At 32.2% G+C, this 21,805-nt stretch overlaps 1 protein-coding gene across 1 annotated transcript; it reads right to left on the bottom strand.

The window, feature by feature from the left end:
- Window positions 1-4,832: 4,832 nt before the first annotated feature.
- On the bottom strand, window positions 4,833-10,039 carry LOC129870793 (plant intracellular Ras-group-related LRR protein 6-like). Its single transcript, XM_055945653.1, has 3 exons — window positions 9,590-10,039; window positions 5,947-6,116; window positions 4,833-5,862 (listed from the first exon to the last, which is right to left on the bottom strand). Exons 1-3 carry the CDS (start codon window positions 9,854-9,856, stop codon window positions 5,190-5,192), a joined length of 1,110 nt encoding a protein of 369 aa, XP_055801628.1. The 5' UTR covers window positions 9,857-10,039; the 3' UTR covers window positions 4,833-5,189.
- Between the last annotated feature and the right edge of the window lie 11,766 nt (window positions 10,040-21,805).

The raw sequence follows: 21,805 nt of genomic DNA, 5'->3' as shown, positions 1-21,805 counted from the left end.
GGTCATTCTTCGTGTGATGGTGACCAATTGGTTGTCATTATGAGTAAAATGTGATGTATTAAATAAATTGGCAACTGGGTGTAGATTTCATACAGTGTCCATTAGTTAAGGACACTGGTTTTGCCTCTAAATTTGTCACCACCTTTGGCTTATTAATTGGCATCAAGATTTGTAACTTGGTTAGATTCATGTGAGTTTTTGGGCCTATGCTACTTATATAGCAATATGGGTGTTGTTAGTTTCGAAATCTTATTGTGATTATTTATTTAATTAGATTACATTGATTTGAAAGTCCAACGAAAGGGGAAGACTCAAGTTCCAGAGTGATTGCTTGATTATTTGAGGCAAGTGAACTTCTAAAACTCGATAAATCTTTAGAATCCTCGAATTTCCTTTCTTGTATGCGTTGGGGAATAATGGGAATGAGGTGATGGATTATGTATTCATCTAAATAATTGAATGGGGTTAATAAAAATATAATTTGTTGCTATAATCGTGATTGAAAAGTGTGAAATGCTTGATATCGACACTGATGTGAATCTTATGATATACCTTGATAGTCCAATTCTGATTGTGAATTGCTTGAACTTGTCATTTCTTCATTATTGTGTGAACATTTAGAATTGCATTTTTTGTTCTTGGACACTATGATGAGATGGAGAGTGTGATGCCGAGGTCATTTTCGGCGAGAGTATGATGTCGAGGTCATTTATAACGAGAGTGTGATGCCAAGGCCATTTTCGGTGAGAGTGAGGTCTTTTCCAGCTAAAGTGTGATGTCGAGGTCTTTTCTGGTGAGAGTGTGATGCCGAGGTCATTGCTGACGAATGTGACTGATGCTCTATTATTGATTATGAATGAGCATCCTTGCATACTTATTTGTGGTATATTGACTCTGGTGGTTGATTCGTGTTATACTTGTAATTTCTGTCTTGTGATGACCTAATTGTGCTTGTGGAACATATTTAAATTGTGTATTATGAAATCTAGTTGGGCTGATTTTCTGTGCAGGTTGTAGTTATGAAGATTCCATTGGGAGGAAAGGAGTTCTTGTATTCTTTAGATTTTCTTAGTTTTGTTAGTTGACTTGCTGGGTATCGTGTTGATTGGTACTTACTCCTTGCTTCTATACTTGTATAGGTTCTGAACTCGTACAGTGATTTTGAGATATCCATTATCCTCCGAGGCTTCGAGGTGACTTAAAGAGGTAGTTGATTGACGCTCGGTGATCTCCCTTGTCTCTTTTTGTTTTATGCTTTGTTCTATTTCAGATACAAAGACATTTGAGACTTGTATTATTTTTTATTTCATATTTATTAGTGGCTTGTACATATGACAATCATATGTTGGGGTTATTCTAGTTTATTTAAGACTTTCGATTTTAGTGTATTTGACATATGTAGTATTCCACAGTATTTTCTATAATTGTTGGATTTAGGCTGACTTGTCTTGGTGAGATAGGATGAGTGTTATCACATCCGATTTTTGTCGTGACATTCTCCTCGAAAATCCACTCAAAATAGCCACTAGAATCATCAAATTCAGACTTAAAATGAGGGAGAAATCAAATTCCAAAATATCCCACAGATTGAGTTCACAAAGTAGCCATGGCAGCAGGTGAAAATGAGAATTTACCTCAAACAAAGGTTCCAAAGAAGCTTCTGAGATTACCAACGTGTTCTCCTCGAAAACTCTCACAACCTAGCCTCTTGAATCACCCAATTTAGAGCTCTGTAGCTCAGGATGTTCAACGTTCAAATTTAGAAAAAAAACTAAAAATGGTTGTCTTATAGACGAGGGTACACCAGATACAGTGCACCACCACACCAGCAGATTATTCCCATTTTTAAAGTCTCCGATGGGGTGCTGGGGATTCATACGGAATTTGATAAAATAAAATAGATATTCAACCCTACTAAATTCGACGTTCTGAACTCAATGGCGCAGTTGAAATTTCCATACGAGATCATTTTGACTGAAAGTGGGTCCCACACCCAAGCGTCATTTTTATCGAACTTCCCCAACAGGATTCGAGATTAGACCGAAAGCCTCAGAAAGCGAATGAAAGGTCATTCTAGACCAAACTCGACATTTCTAAACCAACCCCGCTGAAGGAATTTTCATCCGAGTACGTTTTTCAAAAATGTTGACCAGAGTCAACCCATTGCCAAATTTCAAAGGCTAAAGCGCCAAATGGCCTTAAACCCGCACCAATTTCCTCGATACTCATGCCGACCATGCTACCAGCCTAATTTGATCATTTCGGAGTTGATAGAACCATCAGAATTCCTTATTAACCTGATATTTTGACTAAAGTCAATTTTTCAAGTTTCAAAAGCTCTAAAATAAGGAAACAGATATAAAACTCAAACGAATGATCAGGCAATCGAACAGTTAGTGCCAGCAAGTCACAAATGACTTGGGGTCGCTATAAGAACGCTCTAAACAATGAAAAGGAGGTATTAAGAAAAAAAAGACCTAGAGGATCATTACAATTGTGCATTGTTTGTTTATGTTTTAGCTTGGGATGGAAAATTGGGCTTATGCCCATGTGGTGTGTTTTGGTAATGTGTGAGTTTGATTTTGTTTAACCAATAAAAAGCCCAAAAGTTTTTATTAGATAAAAAAACCACACTGGAGAACTGATTTTAGCACATATGTACAATTAGAAATCATCTCGTTCAAACATATACACTTAAGTAGGATGAATCTTAGCTTAACTATATGGGGTGTTATAGTTTTGTTACTTGTAGTGGAGGGTAATTGCTTGCTTTTCTTCTTTGTGCCACTTCTTAGGTTATTACTTGGTTTTGGAGACAAGTCACCCTCTTTGCTAATATGCTAAATATTTGTCTCCGTTGTGTCATCCTTCTCATTGTCCCTTGTATCTTCCTATTGTTGAGTTGACATCTCTTCAATTATTTAATTTAAATCCAGCCAATCTGGTACCCGACAGGAGCTGTTTGGTTTCATTAGAAACTTTGTGTGATCCTACTTCTCTATAGGCAAAGCTAATTAAATTTTCAATTTTCTTATGATTTTTTTGAGCAATTACACCTCATCTAAAGGTATTCTGACATAAAATAGATCCCTAGGATCAGGATTGAAATCTTCTATGTCTTCTTCTCTATTGTTTATTCTGGTGCCTTCTCTAAGCTATCTCTATCCATGTTCGAACGCTTCCATATCATAATATCGTTATTTTTTTTTGCATTCACCACTCCTTTGCTAGTCTTCTGCATATTTGTTTCCGTCTCTTTTACTTGTTGAGCTCGATATTGTGAAGTTTCTATTGAACCTTCCCTCTTTTCCTGGTTTAACTTATGGTTGATCATTTCCTTGTTGTAATTCAACTATTTTCCAAAAGAGTTTTCTACGCATTTCATTGTTAATTATCCTATTGTTTTCTCTCGATTCTGATCATTGGTTTGCTTCTTGCCTTTCCTATTTTGATCTGCTGTGTTGGCCTGATGTTTTTCTTTTTTCTACTCGTTATTCTTTGTTCTAGTACTAGTACCTCTTTTTGCATTCTCTAGAGCTACAAATTGATTTTTGCTTGTGATTTTTTGAGGTTGTTGGTTTCAAACTGTTATGGGCTTCCAAGTATGCTCAACTCTTCCACCCATGTGATATTGCTTGCTCCTCGTATATTCATCCTTTTTTTTTCTTAATTAACTTTGTGTCATCGACTTTATTTCCTTCGTCCTCCTGATTTTTTATATGTCCCTCATTAGTGATCTTATTTGTGATTGTGTTTTTTCCTTTGGATTCTCTATTTTCTAGTTATCCTCCTATTTTTACTTTCTTCCTCGTCCTTACGGTATAATTCAAGGTGAATTACATAGCAATCAGTCTCATTGTGTCATTATAGTGAGAGGCAAACCTGGGATTTAAAGACCGTGGAAGCATCATTATATTAATGTACGCTCTAGCAAAACATTCAATGATGATTGAGGGATAATATCGTATTCAATTGGTCATAGTGATGTGAGCAATAAAGAAAATACGAATATATAAGTCAAATATGAGTTCTAAGCTAATACTTAGATTTTAACATTGTTGTAACAATTGATTGTGATATTTTCGTGATCAAATGTGTGATGAATATACATGTTGATTGCAGATTCGAATCACGTATGCATCACTTTTGTTGTTATTATAGCCCTTTAAATCAAAACAAAAACTAATAATAAAAATGTGCTATTCAAAGATAGATCTAAAGTTGTAGTTGTGGAAGCACTATCCTCAACCAATGCCCCAAGATGCACTTCCGTTTGTAAGGTGCACAATTAAATATATACTTGTTCCTCAAAATATATACACATACATATACATAATCTTTTTCGAAGTTTGTGCACCCTCACTTATAAATGTTGGTATGCCTTTGCTTTGTAATTTGCACCTCAACCAATATTTAAGTACATAATCATAATTAATTTTAGCCATCTATCAATGATTTCCCTGATACTTTTCTTTTTCATGCCAACATTGACTCTTTGTGTAAACTCCCTCAACAATTCAACCTCTACTTTACCCTTGCACAACTAGGTCTAATCTGATTTCACGTAGCTATATTAATTTGTAAAGGTTTTCCTATTGTTCATGCTAAAGAAAAATTGTTTCTTTTCCAAAGAAATTTGGTGGTAGGTACAAAACTGATATCCATGCAATAATGATTCTATTTTCTTTGTTTGGATTAAATAATGGATCCCACTTTAACACACACATAAGGTACGATCAGTTTTATAGGTGAGATAGAACACATAATTCGCTAACAAATTTATTCAAATGTAATTATTGATATGATTTGATATAAACTTTTGGTGTGGGAAAGTTTACACGGCTGATGAATATTGTTACCCTCAAGCTTTTAAACAACATTGAACTTAATCCACCCACCCCAACCCCAATGTCATCAAAAAGAAAGGAAAAACAAATTAACAAGCATTACTACCCCATCTCTTGTTTCATTATTTATTCAAACATACCCATGAGGCTATTCATCTACTAAAATCTGTAATATACAATCTTAAAGACCACAAATTCTACAGGACGCAATGTACAGATAGATCTAGTACACATGCATGATTTCAAACGTAAAAGAAAACAAGCTAAGAGCTACCACAATATAATACCCAAGCAAGTTGCTATGTCTATTGGCAAATTAAGAATGAATGCAAGTCAGTTTCCTTATTTGGAGAAGTAGGTTTTTTGAGAGAGGAGACGACGAGGAGAAAGCATGCCCATAAATCTTGGTGAGGCAATTGCATCGATAGTTCGATTGCTTGGAACACCAAAGTCCTCTCTATCATCTCTAGGTATGTTGGCACCACTGAAGGTGCTACATCTTGCTAGCTTTCCCAACCAAGACTTCTTCTTAGGGGACTTTTCATGCATACCATTAATCTTTTCACACAAGTACTGCTTAACTGCATGTATCCCTTGCTCCACCACCTCTGGTGGGGGAGAAACGAGGTGGTTGCCTTCTACGCTCAACTTCTGGAGCTTCTTTAAGCATCCAATGGAATCTGGTAACTCCGTAATCTTGTTGTAACTAACATCTAGTTCATGCAATGAAATGAGAAACCCTACTGAATAGGGCAACTTTACAAGGTACTGGAAATTTTGACTAACGTTGAGGATTTCAAGGTTGATTAGGTTCTCAAGATCATCAGGGAGAGACCTAAGGCAGTTTAGCCTGACATCTAACACGTGAAGATTGGTTAAGTGGGAGGTGGAGTACGGAAGGTATGCTATTTTATTTGAATTTATGCATATCTTCTTGAGATTTATGAGCTCAAATCCAATAGTGTCCGGCAAATGAGTAAGCATATTGAAGTTGGCATTCAACTCTTCCAATGATCTGCAAGTAGGAAGACAATGTTATACTTGTGTGTACGTTCCTCATAATGTTATGAAATAGATATGTTTAACATGATAAATTAACCTGCAATTCTCAATAGTTTTAGGGAGCGACAGAAGGAAATTCCCAGAAATATTGAGAAGTTTGAGCTTTGATAAGCAACCTATAGAGTTAGGAATGGACTTGAGCTGATTTGAATGCATATCTAACTCCACCAGGTTAAGAAGTCTTGCTGTTAAAGACTCTGGTATACTCTGTCAAATGTTCAACAATAAGTCACGTAAGCTTAATTTTCTAAGTATTTATCTTTTTCAAATTTAATGTAAATGTGAATAAATTAAAGAGTGAATTATATAGGAAAAATTACTTAAATAAGCAAGCATAACTAGTATATCAACTCAATCGAGTTATAATTTTAAAAACATTACATAAGCCAGCAAGAGTTTCCTTTTTCCTAGCTAATTTGCCACTCTCCTCCTTCTCTCCGCTCTCTCTTACTCGCCACTATCCTACCTCTCCCTCTTCTTTCTCTCTCTCTCCCTCTCTCTCTTTACAAAGGGACTATATGACACGTTCTCTTCTTTCTCAACCAATTTTTTCTCCTAATTCATGAGACAAAATTTCAGCAACTCGTGTTTTACCTATGCATTTAGAAAAAAAGATGAAACTCTATTTTCTTCATCCCCTATCGGGTTTCTAGGCTTAAAATAGTGGTTTGTGGATATGGCAGAAGAATGATTGTAGAGCCGCATACATAGAAAGTGTGGCCTGAGATGACAATCTAGATTGGCATAGTTGGGTTTGAGTTGTATGTGTATCTTTGTATTTGTGCATCTATGGAAGATCAGTGTGCAACTTTGAGGAGATCTATATGTATATCTATGTATGTGTATATGTGTATCTACAACATACGAATGGACAACTTTTAAGAGATACGTATCTGTATTTGTGTATATATGTATATGTGCATCTATGACAAATGAGTGCGTAGCTTTGAGGAGATATATGTGTGTATCTATGTATTTGTGCATCTATGGCAGACGAGTGGAACAGTTTGAAGAGATACATATGTGTATCTATGTATCTGTGGTAGAAGGGTGGGCAACTTTAAGGAGATGAATGTGTGTATTTGTGTATCTATGAATTGTCGGACAAGTTTTCAGATCTTGGTTCTCTTTAAGTTTTGACGCTACTCAGAACAATCACACCAAGAAAATACCATACATGATACAATCTTCTTCATCTAAGTATGAATTTATGCACTAGTGATACATAATAATTGAAAATCACCAACCAAATAAGAATGTGACTTGTCCTAAAATCATTGTATCTACTAAAACGAGAAAGTGTTCATCTATGATATAATGTATGGTACTTAACATTGATATAAATAATATGAAATAGATCCACATTGATATAAAAGAGTACATAACATTGATACGCAAATGTACTTGTGTATCATATACATTTACGGTACGTACAATTAAAATTGTGAAACGCACATATATTGTCAAACACAGAGAAGAAGAGAGACGAGAGAAGAGAGTTTTAAACGAGGTTGTCTATGCTAGACTGATACAACATTAAGCTAAGGCAGGATATATAATTAATAAAAATGTTGTTGCGTTTTATATATATATAAATCAAAGGAAGAAAAAAGAAAAGAAACTAACACAAGACTTTATCCTTACTATTCGGTCAATTTAAAAGAATGATGAAGGACAAAATATGACTTTAGGACGGTTGATTTGGATTTGGTTTGATCCATTAAAACTTATATTGTGTGTTCTGTATTAATTTTTCAAAAAATATATTTTAGGAGGAACTTTGTAATTATTTTTTCTGTGAAATTAGGATTTCGAAAAGCAAAATTCTTTTTAAATCAAAATGTACCCTAAATTATCAAGAAAAGGGAAATATTTTAAGAAAGGCATAATATATAAATATGCTTTTTAACTTGGCCTCATTTTACATTTATGTCCTCCTACTTTGAGTGTGCACAAGTAGACACTTAAACTTGTATAAAATTGAACATGTAGATACACATGTCATATGTGGCACAATACACGTAGGACGCCACGTACGACACAAAATTGTCATGTAGGATGTCATGTAGAACGAATATATCTATTTATTCAAGTTTTAGATAGTTAAAATGTCTACTTGTGTATTAGTAAAATTAGAGATCATAGTTACCAACTGAATCTAAGTGAAATGTCATATTTATGTATTATGCCTTTAAGAAAATATAGTAGTATACATACAGTCTTACGTATATTTTTTAGATTTCACTGAATTCTAGTTGACTTTTGTTGTTCAAATATAACCAACTTAATTTAAGATACTTTAGATTGTCATCTAATTTTTTGTTCCAATTTTTCAATGAGTGATACAAACAATTTGTATTTATGTTATTTTCCGGCTCACTTATGTCATGATACCAAAACAGAAAAAGCTAATTAGATATTTAAATAATGTTTCAGATTCTTTCCCTAGAAGAGAAATCACATATTTCCAAGATACACAAAGGTGATATATATATATATAGGAACTACAATTGCTCATAAGTCATAACTATATCACATATCATAATAAACGAAGATAATTATTTGACTTTCTAATAGTTTTTTCCTCATTTTAACATTTTTTTAATTTTAACTTTTCACATGACATGTTCAAAATCACAAAATTAAAGTCTTAAACTCAAAATCAGACAAACAAATTGAAACACGGGAAACATATATTCCCTCCGTTTCAAAAAGAATGACCTAATTTGATTTAACACGAAGTTTAAGAAAACAAAGAAACTTTTTCTTCTTATGATCCTAAACTAAAGTTATGTTAAATGTACCAAAATACCCTTTAATCTTGTGGTCTTAAACATGTCACGTGGAAAGTTGAAATTAAGTTTAGCCAAAAAAGAAAAAAAGTCATTATTTTTTAGACAAATTAAAAAGAAAATGAGGTAACAAAGAGAGTAATAATTATTGTTGCGTAAAATAGAAGAAAGGTAATAATAACTATATTTTCTTTTCATAAAACTAGAAGAAATTAAACAAAACTAAACATGTGCGAAAGTACAAGGAACCAAAAGCAACTAAAAATGGAAGTACTTTACTGTGTTTGGTATGATTGAAAAATTTCCGGAAGATATTTTCCAGAATATAAGTCGAGAGTGGTTGTCCGAAAATTATTTTGTAGAAAAATATTATTTGGTCAAAATGTTTTGAGTAAAACATTTTGAACAAGAATTATCTTAACTTCACATCAAATATATATTTAGCCAACACTTATTTTAAAAGAAGATACTTTTCATTTAATTTCCAATCAATGATCAAAAAATGTTCCTTGAGGAATAAAATTTTCAAAAATAAATAATTTATAATGACGTTGGTCCAGTGATCAATGAAGTGCAGGGGCAGAGCCACCTTATGATTAGGGTTCATTCGAATCTCAATCAATGGAAAACTATATGATTTATATATGGTTAAATTAATTTTTTTTTTTATATATATATAGTAAATGTCAAATCTTCTTTGACTAGTTATATTGTGTCTACTGTCAGATTTTGAATGGTTGAGATCCATGAGGTTTCAGGTTCAAATTTTAGTGCAGACAAAAAGTAAAAGCTCTCATCTATTTTAGTCTTGATGAACAAAGTTATCTGATATGACACATACAAAAGCTAGTTCGGACACTACGGTTACAAAATATAAGGGGGACTAACCTGAAGATTATTGTTGGAAAGATGTAATTTGGAAATAGCTCCCAAATTGATAGTAGGATTGACAGGAAGAGATTCTAATGACATGCCACTCAGATCCACAATCTCCGGGCTCTCATCTTCATCTTCTTCTACAATACTAATTGTCATCCTTTTTCTTGTACCCCTAGTAGTATTCTTCCTCTCAAATGCTTTTTCTTCTTGTTGGTGTTGTTGTTGTCTTCCAACTAATTCCATTCTTATCTTCGTCTCTTGACGCTCATACAACATCTACTTATCATTGAAATTCCTTTGTTAATTAACTACTCCTCTTATTTGTTTATTGACAAATTGAAGGTCGTTACTTGTTTGCGGTGACACAAACACTTATAGGAAGGGAAGGGAGGTGCCCGCGGAGAAAAATTGGGGTAGTATTTTTTTATATGTAGTCTATAGATAGATGAAATGAGTTGGATTTTATGTCATACGAGTTATTTTAGGAAAACAATCAAATGTCAGTAATATATACCCCATCTGTCTTTTATACAATATTTATTATTTTATAGTTTTCCAAAAAATAAGGATTATGTGATAAGACTTTTTTTCCTTTTTTAAGAATCAGTAAAAGCATTGACTTTTTCTTTTTTTTATTATTATTTTTTTATAAGAAGTACGACTGAGTTTCATATAACTTTAAAAATTACAAAATATTCGTTCTAAGTTAAGGCCAGGAGACATGATCATTTTTAAAATATAAAGGTGTGCGAATAAAAAGTTTTAAAGTGATCGACATTATATGCGACTCTCATTTTCAAGGTTACAATTTTTATTTTTATTTCAATTGAGGGTAGAAAAAGAAAATTGAGGAAGAATTTTAATGTGAAAATTGAAATGTGATCGAGATGAATGTCCATATAGTCAACTAACTAACACTAAGATTCCCATTTCATGATTAAAATTAAAGTATTAGTATTTGATTGTTGTTAAATTTGTTAAGGAGACATGCTGCACTTGTTGATTTATAGATTTTTAAAGAATTCAATAAAGGAACTTTCTCCTTTCACTCTTTTAAATTAAGGAATTGTAAGATACATCGGTTACATTTTTACTTTTTTGAAAAGTTAGGGGTAGGAGAAAGGAAAATAAGGAAAGGAATTACAAAGTAGAGAAACAAACTGTCATTAATAAAGTGAAAATTTAAATAGTCAATCAGTTAAGCTATTAAAATTATTCGATACACTATTCACAAAAATTATTGTGGAACTAATTAATAATATCTGCTTTGTGAATTGTGATATGATGATACAATGACCAACGAGTTGTATAATAGGATGATAAGAATCTTTTTACCATAAAAAAGATTTTTAATTTGAACATTGAATTAATTAAGTTAGTGAATTTTGAATATCGAATACCTTGAAAATAAAAATTATAATACAGAGAGCTAAGATTATGATATCATAGTAAAGAATTACTTAGTTTTTGCCATATGATTATTGTATAGGACAAACATAGACATGACACGTGAACAAATTAGATGCTAACATGTGGAAAAACAAAAGAACAGTGAATCAGCATTTGGGTGATCAATCTTAAGTGAGAAATTGAACATAAGCTCAACATCGGATCAAGGCTCAGATGCACAAATGCAGAGTCATCAAGGGCATTAGCCATTATGTAACTAACTCAAAGACACAATCGGACGTTACTCTTTTAATCTTAAATGTCATTTAATTAATCATTTAAGGTGAGTTAAGAGGGAATAATTCTTCTCCATGGGTTCCTGATAATTCATCTCTATAAAAGCAGCAGAATCACCACATTGTAAATCACTGAATTCTTTAATTGAATAGTTGAATTTCTCTCTAGCAATATTTATCAATACCATCACTTGTTTATCAATTTTGGGCATTCGTCAAGCTTTTCCGGAGATATCTTCTCCAAAGATATCATCTGAATCAGGTTAACACATGTTTCATTTGATCAATATTATTAACTTACGTTAATTTATCTTAGCTTACATTTTATTTACAAATTTTCTTTCTTATATATGTTTCACGTCTTGATCGATCCATATCATGTAACCTTTAAATCTTGCGTACAAATTTAATTGTACCGTTTTGAAAAAATAGTTTGGATCCCCCTGTGGCGCTAAGAAAAATTGTGGTAATTAATTTAATCCTACTAAATTAATATTAACAAACTTTATCTTTGTGAATCTAACCAACTGACTGACTTAATGAATAGCACCAAAAACGTTGATCAGACCAACAAAGAAAACACAATCTCCCTCTTGAAAAATCCCGCAAATAATAATTTTAATTCAGACACAAGAAAAATTCGAGTCTCAAACGAGCAGAGGACTTCCCTCAGGTGTTTCGGCACGATTGTATGCAAAATGATGAAAGCAATGATGATCAAGATACAGTTTCAGTCATCAAATTTGATTTGTCAAAATATTTTGCTATATTGGAAACCAAGAGAAGACAATAATGGATTTACAAAAGAAGAAAAAGGCCACACTTGATCTTGGGCACCAATAGGGTTGTCATATTGTATCACGATCGAGGATCATGGTGAAAATAATATCACTGACTATGATAACAGAGGGTCAACTGAACTAATAAAATGCTTACATGCATTGACTTGCTGGATAGATCAAAACGAAAAAGAATTTAACGTCCAAATGAGTCAAATTCAGGGGCTCCACCATCCCTGAAAAGCTTGGATTCAAGAATTTACGTTCAAGTGTCATTCTCTCCAAGTGCGACTCAAAAGTTAATCATCAAAAGATTTAAGATGCTCGACATCTCAAAGTATGACGAAATAACAAATTCATAATTAAGAGAATGTGACAATATAAACATATGCGGTGAAGGAAATTAATATGGATCCAGCAAAATTTGATACACCCAAACTTATACTTCAATTAAGAAGTATAAAGAGGTCGCTGTCAACTGTAGAACCCAATCAGAGTTGGGATCGATCCCACAGAAAATGCGGAAAAAATATGTCTACTAGAAAATATATATTCAGTTTGTAGTCAATATTTTCAGAAGGTAAAAATGCATAAAGTAATTGGAGGGTTTTTGTTTCAACTTACTTATTAGTAGCAGTAGTTACAGTAGCAAAGTAAGATAAATTTAAAGTTTTGATTAGTAGATGGAAGATACTAGGTGTGTTCCCCATGCATCGTAACTCAGTAGGCATTTCGTATTAGTAATTTTCTCTCGATGCATAGCATGAATTATCTAACAAGTTAAGGACATCTAAACGTCTCTCAGTCTTATTAGATAAATTTCACTCTTCAAGTCTCGGTCTCAAAACAAGTTAATTACTAACTCTTATTCTTGACCCAGACAAACTATCGCCTCTTGGGCTCAAATCTTTAGACGAATGTTGATAGCTCCAAATCAATGTTATTATTATCTTTTTCTAATCACTACCTCTATCTCGAGCAAGTATTGAATACCGACGAGTTTTAACGTATGCATTCATTTTAAAGCATTTGAAACGAAAATAACAACAATACAAATGCATGCACATTGATCGTGGATTACTTCGTATTAAATCTACTATGTTAATTCTTCATGTTCCTTACAACCCTAGTTGTGAATTTAACTACTCATAATTTGAAAATCACAATTCATAAATTATAGACAAAATCTTAATTATGAACTTACAAATTGAATAGAATAAACATGAAAAATGTTTGAAGAAAATCTAATAAAGATAGAGAAAAAAAGAATAAAACAATTTTCTCCAGTCTCCATGGCAGCTCTTTCAAAGATCTCAAGCTATAAAATTCTAAATTCTATGTTATGTGTTAGTTCTTTGATTTTATTTTTATAGACTATTTATAAATATGAAAAATTCCTGTTAAAATAACTGAATTCAAAGAAAATTGAGAAACCCAAAACCTAACGGAATTAGGTTTGCCGACTATGCGCCTCCTACTCCAAGTTGTTCAAGAGTAGTGGCGCTGAGTTTCTCGACCCTTTGACTGCGATATTGCTATTGCTACCTCAAGTGCCTCAATGATTTGGTATTGCCGCTAATGCTATTTCTTCAACACTTGACATATGGCGGCAGGTAAATCTCCATTCTTAATAGAAATACAATAAATAACATATTATAAAAACTACAAGAGTACAACTAGTACTACAACAGAAACTAACAAGTCTAGATCTACACACGGCAACACAATACTCCAGCTATACTAACCTTCTACCCTAATACGTGACCTCCACTCTTATCTATCAAGAGTCATGTCCCTCTGTAATATATAGTTGTGTCATATCCGGTCTAATCACCTATTTCTATTATTTTTTGACCTACCTCTACCCCTCGGTATTCTCCCTATAATCAACTTCTCGCATTTCCTCACTAAAGCGTCAGTGCACCTCCTCTGCACATGTTCAAATCATCTCAGTCTCTCTTTTCTCATTTTTCCACCATAGAGGTCACTCTTACTTTCTCTCAAATAGCCTCATTTTAATATTATCTCTCCTAGTATGTCTTCACATCTATCTCAACATCCTTATCTATGCAACATGCATCTTTTAAACATTTGTGAGTTCTTGACTGGTCAACTTTCCACCTCATATAATAAGGACAATCTACCCACCACTTTGTTAACTTTAAGGTTAGGTGGTACCTTGTTATCACTTAACACTCTAGAGGCAAGCCTCCATTTCATCCACGCCGCTTCAATGTGGTGTGTGATGTCATCGTTGATGTCTCTACTATCCTAGAGTACGAATCCAAGATATTTAAAACTATCTTGCTTGGAAATAGTTTGTGTGGCAAGCCTTATTTTTATATTTGTTTCATCTAGCGCAATACTAAACTTGCACATCAAATATTTCATTTTGGTCATGCTCAAGCTAAATCCTTTGGACTCCAGAGTCTGTCTTCAGACCTCCAATATAACATTAACTTTTTCCCGTGTCCAACAATCAGTATTATATCATCCGCAAATAACATACACCATGAAATCTCCTCCTAAATAGACTGCGTCAACTCATCCATTACCAAGGTGAATAGAAAAGGGTTAGGAACTAATTCTTAATGTAGTCCTATCTCTATAGAGAAGTGTTCAAAGTCTCTTCCCGCCATTCTAACCCAAGTCGTTGCTCCATCATCCGTGTCTTTTATTTCCCTAATATATACTATCGCACCCTTAGCCTCCTAACACCTCTAGAGAACAATCCTGAGGACTTTTTCATAGGCCTTTACAAGGTCAATGAACATCATATATAAGTTCCTCTTTATTTCTCCACCAATCTCTACACAAAGTGGATTGCTTCAATAGTCAAACTTCCCGGCATGAATCCAGATTGATTCTAAAAAATAGACACCCCTTTCCTCACTCTCATCTCCACCACTCTCTCCCAAACCTTCATAGTGTGGCTCAACAATTTGATGTTTCAATAATTGTTACAGTTTTGGATATCAACCTTGTTCTTGTACAATGGAACCATTTTACTCCACCTCTATTCGTCAGACATTTTTCTATCTAAGAAATAACATTAAACAATCCAGTCAACCACTCCATACCTTTCTTGTCTATGCTCTTTCAAAATTTCATCGGAATCTCATCGGATCTAGTTACTCTTTCCCTAATCATCTTACTAATATCACGTCTAACCTCCTCAACCCTAAAATGCCTCTAGTATCCAAAGCCGCAAAGTCTTACCGAGTGCACTAATTTACCCAACACAATGTCTCTGTCTCCTTCTTCGTTTAAGAGTTTATGAAAGTATATTTACCATCTTTGCTTAATAGAGGTCTCTTCCACCAACACCTTGCCTTCCTTATCTTTGATGAACTTCATTGAATCCAAGTCGCCAGCCTTTTTCTCTCTCTCTTTCACAAGCCTATACAATTTTGTATCCCCACCTTTATACTAGCTTGCCATACAAGCTTGATGAAATAGCATAGGATACTAGGAAATTGTGAGAGTACACTTACCATGATTTGGAAGAAAGAACTTTTGATGGAATTGTTCAAAAATCAAGTTTTGAACCCTATGATTGAGTTCTTGATTTCACTTGAGATAGGAAGATGATTTGATGTTGGAATCTTGTAGAAATTCTAGGATTTATGTTGTAGGATTACGGAGAATATATATCAAGACTTAGTAGGGTTGAATAAAGTTGTTGGGGTGGACCAATGAGTGAAAAGTGAGAAAAGAAACTCAAAATAACAATTTTATAAAATCTGGAAAAAAATGATATATAGATGGTATACACTGGTATATGCGTCATATACACTGGTATACGAATCATAGTCTGACTCGTGGTTGCATGGGTTAATTTTTGGGACTCTATGAAGTTTTTCATGGGTTAATGTACGGACCGTAATCTCAACGTAGGATCCGTACTGTCAAGGACTGAAATTTTTAGACTGGAGCGTCTCTAGTAAAATGATCATAATCTTTTACTCTGGACTCGAATTTACAGATGGTTGGGGGCATTGGAAAAAAGACTCAAAGACCTTTAAACTCTATACACCAAATCATCTACTTTATAAGTTGTGGACATAACGTTCGCAAGAATGAAACTCAAAGGAATTGACGGGGGCTTCTCTTAAGAATAAAGAATTCGAATAGAATCTAATTCATGTTCATGTTAACAGAAGAGCGGATCCAATGGGCGTAAAAGTTTCTTCTTTATACGATATTTTTAGTTAGATGAAAAGAGGGCTCTGAACTGCTGCATAGCGGGGTGGATAGCTAGGACTACTAAAAGGGAGATCGTGTACAACAACAATCCTATATTTGATGTCGATTCATCCACACTTCCATTCCTTGTAGAGGAAGGCTAACTGCTTGCTGGCTGGGAGCTGTATGAGCGGGGCTTTGCATCTGACATTCGTTGGGCTTCTCTCTTCGGGAGCCTGCGCCCCGGTCTTTTTGTGCAATAAACCCCTCCGGCCGAAGACTAGTGGTAGGTGGTCCTGCGGAGCTTTCGGAAAAGGGTAGCCTTGTGTGTAAGCACAGCAACAATTGTCAACTGCCCCTATCGGAAATAGGATTGACTACCGATTCCGAAGGTGACAAATGATCTATTTAATGTAACACTTTATTGAACTAAATAAATAAATAAAACAATCGTTTAATAAACATTACTATATCATTTAATTTGTTATTTTTCTCTTTAGGGAAAACTATAAAAAAATAGATTCAATTGTGAAACTATTTATCCAATTTGGACCCAACCCAAACTATTTAATCCTTAATGGACCCATGACCCAAATAATTTACTCTCTTACCCCACTTTCTCTTTCTTATTTCGCACATGATATCAGCATGACGTCATCATCATTGCTATGAATTAATCATCTGTGACACTTCATCGGTATATGATACCATATCGGTATCATATAGGACTATGCTTAATTCTCTATAATACGTCGTCGGTATATTTATACCCTATCAGTATCATATATGATTGAACTCTTTTCTTTTAAGAAATAAAAATTAAACAATTAAGAGAAAATTATTAAAGTCACAATCTTATTTATTAAACTCTAAATTAGTAGAAAATATATTCTTTGTGACACTCCGTTGATATATCGATACAATATCGGTATCATATAAGACTGAGTTTAATTCTTTGTGATACTCCGTCGGTATATTAATATCCTATCAGTATCATATAGGATGGACGTTGACGTCAACACATGAATTTAAAAATAAATTTATATTATTTTAAAATAAAAAAAATATAAAAATAATGGAGATTTAAGATAAATACTTTTCTTTTTCAGGATATAAATATTCTTTTCCCTTCTCTTTATAGAGTGGGAGAGACATAGGGTTGCGAGTTTCTAATATGAAGTTGATTCATAGAATAGGGAAGGAAGACAAAAGGAGGCATGGGAAGCAACATAATCTGATTCCATTGGCTAACATGTATTATTCTTCGACATTACTTTATATGATTAGAAAAATTTGACAAGTTCCTTTCTTTTTTACATATAAATCAAATGAAGGAAATAATTTCTCTCCTCTTTTTTTTTTTAGAAAAATATCAAATACAGAACAAGTTCCATCATTTGATAAGTTCCTCACCTACTGCAGATTTGATTACTTTTATCGTTAAATTAAAATATAACAATATTTGACCGATGATTACGGGCAGCGATTTACGATGCACATTAAACAAGGGGTTTGACTTTGAAAAGAGTAGTTAATGTCAAATATGGTGTCCTTTCTTGTTGTACTTATTGACTGAGTTAATTTTTTAAAATTTATTTTTAAAAAAAGATGGTACTTTTTTTTATATATATTTAATGGGTTTTTCACTTTCAGTATTTTTCATGATAAGTTTAAAATCATAAAATTTAAGAATCAGACTTATTTTTAATTTAAAATATAAAAAAACATAAAAAATATATTTTTAAAACTTATTATTCGATAAAACTAGAAAACTTAAATAAAAATGGAAACAATAACGTATATGTCATACACACATCATCGTTCTTTTTCTTGTAGTGTACGTATTTATCCGTACTGTCCTTCCTATCCTATCCACACCCTCATATTATTGGCTTATGATAATTTTATATCACAATTGTGTGTATATCTTTCTTTCTGCATATATTAAAATATAACGGTGGATTCTTATCTTTTAAGAACCACCAACCATTTCATAACTACTCACATAAGTATTGTGTTGTAGTGATAAGTTTTTTTTCATCTTTAACTAGCAGTTTTCAGATTCGAGTCCCTTAGAATACGGAGTTGTGTTTGTTAAGGAATGCTTTTTCCTTCAATGTGAGATTTTCCTGTGCGGATCTAAATTTAATCGAGCTCTAATATAAATATCAAAAACCAAATGAAAACAAAAAAAAAACATATCATAACTTATGCATTCCATTTCCCATATAGAAGGTTTTGATTGGGGACAATAATACTTGACTAATATAACAAAAATCTTTGAGGTGGACTATAACACTTTTTTTGGATGGTTGTTACGTATTGTTTCATAGTATATCTCATTGTATTGTATTGTATTGTTTTAATGAATATAATATTTAGATAGATTGTATCGTTCTCCATCATTACATAATGTGACACATCTAGGATTCAAATGATAAAACTTACAAGAAAAGTAGGATATAGGGTAAAGTTACTATGAAAAGGTAGAGTAACAGATGAAATATAATTATTAAATAATAAATAAAGATAAAATGAGAAGAAAATATTAAGGTAACAACACGAACACACCAAATCGGTCTTTACATAAAATGAGTCTTTTCGTCGTTATCTAACGATGAATTTAAACGATACGATACAATAGACTTTAAGTAACAATCAAAATAAATATTGTATTTAAACTAACAATACAATACAATACAATAGGTAACAACCATCCAAATAAGGTGTAAAAGTATCTCCGAGATTTTTTTTTTTTTTTGTAAAGTCCCGGATAATTTTCACGCTTTCAAAACTTTATTCATATATTTACATGGAGATAAATATGATGGAAAATTAATTTTTTTCCATTTTAATTTATGTATCAAAGTTATAATGGATTATAAATTTAAGACACATGAAGCTTGTTTAAATGGTTGAGCACCTCTATCATTAAATAAATTGAGAGTTTGACTTACGCTAAAGGGAAATTGAGAACAATATTAATCCTTTTCGGTGGGACAGAGAAAAAGTAGACGTTTAAGAACAAAATTTTAAGAAAATCATTATATGCCATACTACTTGTGTGATTGTAAACCCATTAATTAAATATTTCATAACATTCTTGTCAAAATAAATAAATAACATTCTTGTCACAATAAAAGTCTATTACTAGGGTAAAATGAGAAATTTAAATTAAATTAGTTTTAAAATTAAGAGCAAACTAACAATGAAATATTAACACATATTGAAATGGTGGCAGAATGCTCTATTTTAGTTGCTAATAATTTTAATTATTAATAAGATTGAATAGTTCTAAGCGGTCATTAACGTGCATGTTTAGGTTATAAAGGGCATTTCCGACATTGTCTGCTTAGGATCATTTATATTTGGCTGGGCCATAAAAACAATGTGAGCTTCATCTATATTTTGTACTTTTTCTGTTTATTTTTAGGATTATTTTCATAGATATACAAAGTACCAAAAATAAACAAGTTTTCATTTACATAAAAACAATCCAAAATTAGTGATATATAACGGGAAAAAAAGTATTTTCAACAAAATGGTCATATATATAAACAATGTATCGATATGTATATAATGTATCAAAATTGTATAAATAGTATATACTCGCGTATATATGATGTATAACTATATGACAAAAATGTATATACATCTACATACATTATTGATATAATAAATTCAAGTTTACGACACATTGATTTTAAAATTTGAGCTTTGAAGATGAAAAAAGAAGGAGGATGAGGAAAACAATGAAGAAATAAGGAAGAAGAAGGAGGGAGGGAGGGAAGGAAGAAGACAAAGGATAAACAAGAAGAAGAAGCCGTTAATGGCTAGTTAAGAAGACCAAAGAAGGCGAAGAAGAAAGCGCGAAATTGTACTTCACTTGCAATTGAAAAGTGTCGAATGATCATTTTTGGTAAAAAGTGATAGTTGGGCTATTTTGAGAAAGGATTTATGATTGGAGGTTCATTTTGCTTAATTATTCCTTATTTTTTATTTGTGTACTTTGGATTTTGCATGTATATTAATGATTATTATGAATATTTTATCACAATATTCATATTAATTGATATATAATCTTAGATCTTGAGAAATAATTTGAAAAAGAAGTAATTAATATTGAGGGTAAAACACGAAAAATATATTCTCTTTATATGCTAAAAGTGAGAAGTACAAGTAAAAACATATTTTTAATATAGTGGACAAATAAAAGTGAATGGAGAAAGTATTTAACAACTTTCTACTATTTTTCAATGGTAAGATTTGTATTACCCAAAGTCCCAAGTGACAAAGGAAATTTATTATAGCAACTGTGTGTTCTTTTTGTTGACATGTAAAAGACAAAAAATTATTTGTGCGATCACTCATTTTCTTTCAATTCTAGATTACCCATTTGTGTAAAACAATTTTGATTCAATTTTTTTTTGGAATAAATGTTACTTTATTTGAATATCAGTATTTGACCGTGAAATTTCAAATTTAATTTGAAGTTGTGTTTCAAATTGACAAACAACTATATCATGTTTTCGAACTCAGTTTTAAAATTGTAGTACATACAAATATGAATATTAATTCACTTATTCTAAAAAGTATAACTAAACACAACTCCAACTTCATAAATTCGAATAAAATAAAAAATATTTGGTATAAATTAGGGCTTTATATGGAGAAATTGGAGCATAATTTATTACTTTTCATATTATTTTATTATTATTGATGGATTATTATTATATTTTATAATTAAATGTAAATTGTGCTTATGACTTAAATAAATTATAAATATAAAGTTAATATTATTAGGCTCATGCACAATATAGAATATCGGTAACTAGTATCAATATAGGTATCAAGTTAGGAGTGGGCATAAATACCGAAAAACCGAAAAACAGAACTGAACCAAACTAATTCAATTTTTCAGTGTCGGTTCTTTGGTGGTTCGATTCGGTGAAAGTTCTTTTTTATTGGAAAACTTCAATTTAGTATTCGGTGTTAGGATCACAATTCTATGATGCTCCCAAAAATCAAAATTTTATTAAATAAATATAAAATAATATTTAAAATTTTATTACTTATATATTTTGACCCAAAATTTAATTATGGCCCAAGTAGTTGTTGCCTGCTGTTAAGTTTGGCTGAATATAAAATAGTTGATGGGTGTTGGTTTGAATTTACTTTGGCTGATCGCTGGTGTTAGTTTGTTACTTTGAAGTTTGACGTGTGAACAACAAATTAATGTTATTATTTTATGTTGTTAGTTGTTACTTTGAAGTGTGAATAACTAATTGATATTATTACTTATTAGTGAATGATTATTTGGACACTGAAGTGTGAACAACAACTAATATAACTTATAACTTAAAAGATAGAGTATGAACTGTGAACTATCTTATGTCATTTTATTTTTCATTTGCATCAAAAATCGTTTTTAAAAACACCGAAATAAATCAAACCAAAGTTGAAAAAATTGAACCGAATCGATCTAGTTTCATTCGAAATACGGTACACACTTTTTCAAAATCGAACCAAACTTTAGCAAAATCGAACCAAAGAACCGAACGCCCACCCCTATATCA

Source organism: Solanum dulcamara, chromosome 10, assembly GCF_947179165.1.
Source record: "Solanum dulcamara chromosome 10, daSolDulc1.2, whole genome shotgun sequence".
In the NCBI taxonomy this organism is placed as follows: Eukaryota; Viridiplantae; Streptophyta; class Magnoliopsida; order Solanales; family Solanaceae; genus Solanum; species Solanum dulcamara.
Note: the sequence above shows the minus strand (reverse complement) of the source record. Positions and strands in the feature narration are given on the sequence as shown.

Coding starts and splice junctions, on each gene's coding strand:
- LOC129870793 (XM_055945653.1), bottom strand. CDS start 9,856: ATGTTGTATGAGCGTCAAGAGACGAAGATAAGAATGGAATTAGTTGGA. Junction 6,117..9,589: donor TTTCCAACAATAATCTTCAG/GTTAGTCCCCCT, acceptor AACATTTGACAG/AGTATACCAGAGTCTTTAAC. Junction 5,863..5,946: donor AAAACTATTGAGAATTGCAG/GTTAATTTATCA, acceptor TCCTACTTGCAG/ATCATTGGAAGAGTTGAATG.